Source organism: Corylus avellana, chromosome 8 (assembly GCF_965113065.1).
Source record: "Corylus avellana chromosome 8, dhCorAvel1.hap1.2, whole genome shotgun sequence".
Classification (NCBI taxonomy): domain Eukaryota; kingdom Viridiplantae; phylum Streptophyta; class Magnoliopsida; order Fagales; family Betulaceae; genus Corylus; species Corylus avellana.
In genome coordinates this window covers 10,585,363-10,590,455 of record NC_142497.1, presented here as the reverse complement: position 1 = coordinate 10,590,455, position 5,093 = coordinate 10,585,363, and the positions used below count along the sequence as shown (strand labels likewise).

The 5,093-nt window shown below is 45.9% G+C and overlaps 1 protein-coding gene across 1 annotated transcript; it reads right to left on the bottom strand.

Moving 5' to 3' along the window:
* Window positions 1-2,399: 2,399 nt before the first annotated feature.
* Window positions 2,400-3,521, bottom strand: LOC132162917 (uncharacterized). Its single transcript, XM_059573128.1, has 2 exons — window positions 3,310-3,521; window positions 2,400-3,117 (listed from the first exon to the last, which is right to left on the bottom strand). Exons 1-2 carry the CDS (start codon window positions 3,519-3,521, stop codon window positions 2,400-2,402), a joined length of 930 nt encoding a protein of 309 aa, XP_059429111.1.
* Between the last annotated feature and the right edge of the window lie 1,572 nt (window positions 3,522-5,093).

The following is a 5,093-nucleotide window of genomic DNA, read 5'->3' as shown; positions in this document are numbered from 1 at the left end:
GTGATGTTCACTAGGGCCTCCACTTCTGCCCATTTGGTGAAGTAATCAACAGCTACCACTGCGAACTGAACACCCCTCTTTTCTCGAGGCAATGGTCCTAGTATATCCACCCCCCATTGCGAGAAAGGCCATGGTGAGAAAATTGAACTCAACTCCTCTGGGGGTTGCTTGGGAACATTGGCGAATCGCTGACAATTGTCACAAGTTCTGACAATTTTCATCGAGTCTCGACTCATGTTTGGCCAGTAGAACCCTGCTCTGACAGTTTTGTGCGCTAGTACCCTTGCTCCTGAATGGCTGCCACAGATTTCTTCGTGAATCTCTCGGAGGATATAATCACCTTCCTCCTTGGAAATAGACTTGAAAAGAGGTAACATGAAACCCCGCTTGTAAAAGGTCCTATTTACCATGGTAAACCGAGCTGCCTTAGTCCTCAGTTGGACTGCCTTCTTCTTTTCGGTTGGAAGAGTGCCCTTCTCCTGGTATTCTACTATTTCTTCTCACCATTTAGGCATCACCTCTACAGTTAAAACCGTGATATCATCGGCTATAGCAGGCTGTAGTAGAATTTGGATTGGTTCCTCGGTCTCTTCCACACTGTCTTTAGTTGCTGAACCCATCCGAGCCAAATGATCTGCCCATTCATTCTCTTCCCTTGGGATTTTGATGATACATAATTTTTTGAAAAAATTCTGCATGTTTTGCACTTTTGCCAAGTACAGCTTTATCTTTTCCCCTTTAGCCTCGAACTCTCCTCAGATTTGTCTGACGATTACTTGGGAGTCGCTTCGAATTTTCACGAATTTTGCTCCCATCTCCCGAGCTAAGTTGAGTCCCGCCAAGATTGCTTCATACTCGGCCTCCTTGTTGGTAGTCTTGAACTCCAATCTCAAGGAACTATGCAACTCTTCTCCGTCTGGTGTAATAAGCACCATTCCGGCTCCAGCATTCTTTTTTGTGGATGATCCATCCACGTAGATCACCCATGTGTCGTCCCTCGGCCACTCCTCTGTTTCTGGTAGATTGGTGAATTCTGCCAAAAAGTCTGTGAGTGCTTGGACCTTGATGGCGTTCCGGAGGACAAACTCAATGTCGAACTCTCCGAGTTCGATAGCCCAGTTAGCTAATCTGTTGGACAGATCTAGCTTTCGCAACACTTTCTTTAGTGGGTACTCTATTAATTCCTTGATTGTATGAGCTTGGAAGTATGGCCGAAGCTTCCTTGATGCAATGGTCAAGGCGAAGGCGAGCTTTGCCATTTGCACATACCTTTCCTTGGCTCCTATCAATGCTCGGCTGATGAAGTATACTGGCTCCTGAACGCCTTCTTCTTTTTGGATCAAAGCTGCACTAACCGCAGTTGGGGATATGGCTAGGTATAGAAACAATGCTTCTCCAGGAATTGTTCGTCCCAACAAAAGTGGGCTAGCTAGGTACTTCTTCAACTGCTTGAAGTCTTGCTCATACTCCTCGGACCACTCAAATGCCTTTCTCAAGATGTTGAAGAAAGGGAGGCATTTGTCGGTTGACCGAGAAATGAACCTATTCAACGCTGTAATCCTTCCCGTCAGTTACTGAAGCTGCTTCGTGTTCTTTGGGGATTGCATGTTCAAGACTGCATGGATCTTCTCTAGATTAGCTTTGATTCCTCGGTTGGACACCATATAGCCGAGGAATTTCCCTGAAGATACTCCAAACGTGCACTTTGCAGGATTTAGTTTCATCCTGTATTGCCTCAACGTCTTGAACATTTCTTACAAATCATTGGTGTGGTCTAGTGGTAACACACTCTTGACGAGCATGTCATCGACGTAGACTTCCATTTTTTTTTTTTTACTTGGAACATCTGGTTCACCAGCTTCTGGTAGGTGGCCCCTGCGTTCTTCAGACTGAATGGCATGACTTTATAGCAATACAAGCCTCGGTCAGTGATGAAGGCAGTCTTCTCTCGGTCAGCTGGATGCATGTAAATGTGGTTGTAACCAGAAAATGCATCCAAGAAGCTGAGTAGCCCATATCTAGCAGTTGAATTCATCAATGCATCAATCCGCGGTACTAGAAGTCCTTCAGGCATGCCTTGTTGCGGTCGGTGAAATCTACACACATCCTTCACTTCCCATTGGACTTCTTGATCAATACAATATTGGCCAACCAATCAGGATAGTAGACTTCCTAGATGAAACGAACTTTGAGCAACTTCTCCACCTCCTCGGCAATGGCCATGTTTTGCTCAGGAGCAAACTTCTCTTCGGCTTCACCAGTTTCATTACTGGGTCCACATTCAATTGGTGGACAATCTCCTCAGGGCTGTTCCCTAGCATGACTTCATGTAACCAAGCGAACACTTTTACATTCTCCAAAAGAAAACTAACAAGGCTTTCTTGGACTTATGGGGTTAGTTATGAGCCGATCTTCACAACTTTGTCTTCCTCTACAACGACATCTACTAGAGCCTCAGCTGGCTCACCCTCTTTTCTGCTGCCCACATTACTTATTGTTAGGGGCGCAGATCCCGAGGGTTTTTTCAATGAAGTGTTGTAACACTTCCTTGCTGCAACCTGGTCTCCTTTGCCTTTCCCCACTCCTTCGTCCGTCAAGAACTTCATCTTTAGGTGGTAAGTTGAAGTTGCAACCATCAACTTGTTTAATGTTAGTCGACTGATTATTGCGTTGTAGGCAGATGGTCGGTCGACCACGAGGAAATCCACCATGACTGTTGATTGCTTGGAGACTGTTCCTGCTATAACAGAAAGAGAGATGAGCCCCAAGGGTTGGACTTGCTCTCCTGCAAATCCAACTAGCAGTGAGCCAAATGGCTTGATCCTCTCCCAATCAATCCTCATATGTTTGAAAACTGGCCAATACAGGATATCAGTCGAGTTTCCGGTATCCACCAAAATCCGGTGGATGGCATGGTTTGCCACCTTCATTGTTACTACCAATGCGTCATTGTGGGGCATGGATACCCCCTTTGCATCTTCTTCCGAGAATGATAGAATCATCGAATCTTTCTTTTGGGCCTTAGATGGCCTTTTAAGGAGGAAAACCTCTTCTACGTTCACTTTACTTGCGTGAGCCTTCCTCACAAAGTTGGACTTGCCTCTGCCTGCTATTCCTCTAGAAATCGTATGAATTTCACTGATCACATCTTGATTCCAAGGATGCTGGTGGTCATCCCGATCTCTCCTCGGCTCGTCATTTCTTCTTCTCTAATCCCGTCCTCTATCGAGGCCTTCATGATTCGCCTCCAGCCACAAAGGCTGGTGCTCCTGAAGGTTCCTACCCCTTTCTTTTTCTCTAGCCAAAAACCTCACCAACTTTCTGTTTTTGATGAAGTTCTCGATCTCATGGCCCAGAGATATGCAATCCTCGGTCAAATGACCGTGATCCTTGTGGTACTCGCAGAACTTTTGGTTGTTGTGTCTTTGCGGAGGAGTCCTCATCCTTGTAGGCCACTTGAAGTTGGGATCCCTCCTGATCTCCATGAATATCTCGGTGACATTGGTATTTAGTGGAGTCATCTTTTGGTCTTTGCTAGCGCAGTGGTTCCACCTTCTTCCCCGAACTCTTAGGGCCTTTCTCCTCCTTCCTTTTCTTCCCGGAATTCTCCGGTACTATCTTACTGCTACTAGCCTCAACTTGGCCATCGTCGGCTTTGGACTTCGTCAGAGCCCCAATGGTTTCTTCCTAGTTGACGAACTCCTTGGCTTTGTTCATAAATTACTGAAGAGTTACTAGTGTTGGTCTTCGAGCTAACTCGGCCATCAGAGGCCCTTCGGTTACGATCCTATTCATCAAAATTGAGAGCACCGTCTCATCTTTCACGCTCTCCACACTTAGCTTTTCTCGGTTGAATTTGATCATGTAGTCCTTTAAAGACTCACTCTTTCCTTGCTCGAGGGACAATAGGTAGGCTGGATTCTTCTTCCTCTTTCGGATTGCCATGAATTGGCTCAAGAACTGGCGTCCGAGGGTATCGATATTGTCGATGGATTTGGGAGGCAGCCTTCCAAACTATTCTTTGGCAACTCCCTTCAAGGCCAAAGGGAAGGCTCGGCATGCAATCTCGTCGAGGGTATGAAGTGAGCTCGAAAATCTGCATATGGTCGGTCGGATCTCCGTAGTCGTCATATTTGTCAACATGGGGTGCCTTAAATTTATCAGGAAGAGGAAACCTCATTAACTGATTAGTGTAAGGCAGCTTTTTGTTATGCATCAGATTCTTGGCTACCGATCCGTCTTCTCCATTAGCTATTTTCTGAGCCATCTTAGCATACTTCTTCAGATCTTCCACTTCCGCATCAACATTGGTTTCATGACGTCCTTCGTGATGAGGCCGATCGTGGTGAGATCGGCTGTGGTGAGATCTTTCACAACGAGACTCTTCATGGCGAGATCTCTCATGACGCGATTCTTCATGATGAGATCTCTTGTGATGAGATCCTCCTTGAATCGTCGTGTCATGGCTGCCATGAACATAGCGTTCGTGATCCTCGAGACCTACAGGTCGCTTCTCTCTACATCTCATTTCACACCTCTCTTCACGCTCTCGGTCATCTCGGTTCTCTCTAGGAGGGAGTCGAGAAACGAGGTCTTCTTTTTCCTTCTTCATAGCATCCATGGACTTGGTCATGCGCCTCATGAAATCCTCCAATGATATGATCCGAGCATTGGGATCGTTGAACGTTCCAGGAACTCCAGCTTGAACATGTGGCTCGGGCTGCGAGCGTGTAGCCACCATATTGGATTTTGAATATTAGGAACTGATGACAATTGAAGTTTCCCACAGACGACGCCAGAGTAGTGACATGGCACGATGTCCGAGGAGTTGTTAGGCTACAAAGAACAACAAAGAATAGGATATGAGCTGCCGGGGTGTGCCGATGGGGAATAGCTCCGATGCCTAATTCAGTAAATGATTTGAGAGCCCCTTAGGTCTGGACTATTTGTAAAAGGGCTGTTTTGTAGCCTCCAATCTCCATTTGACACATCACCATTTCAAGAAAATTGCAAAAAACTAAAGTGAGAACAAAAACAGCAAATTAAAGTGGAAAAAAAAAAACCAAAAACCAAAAACCCTTGCACCCCTACTG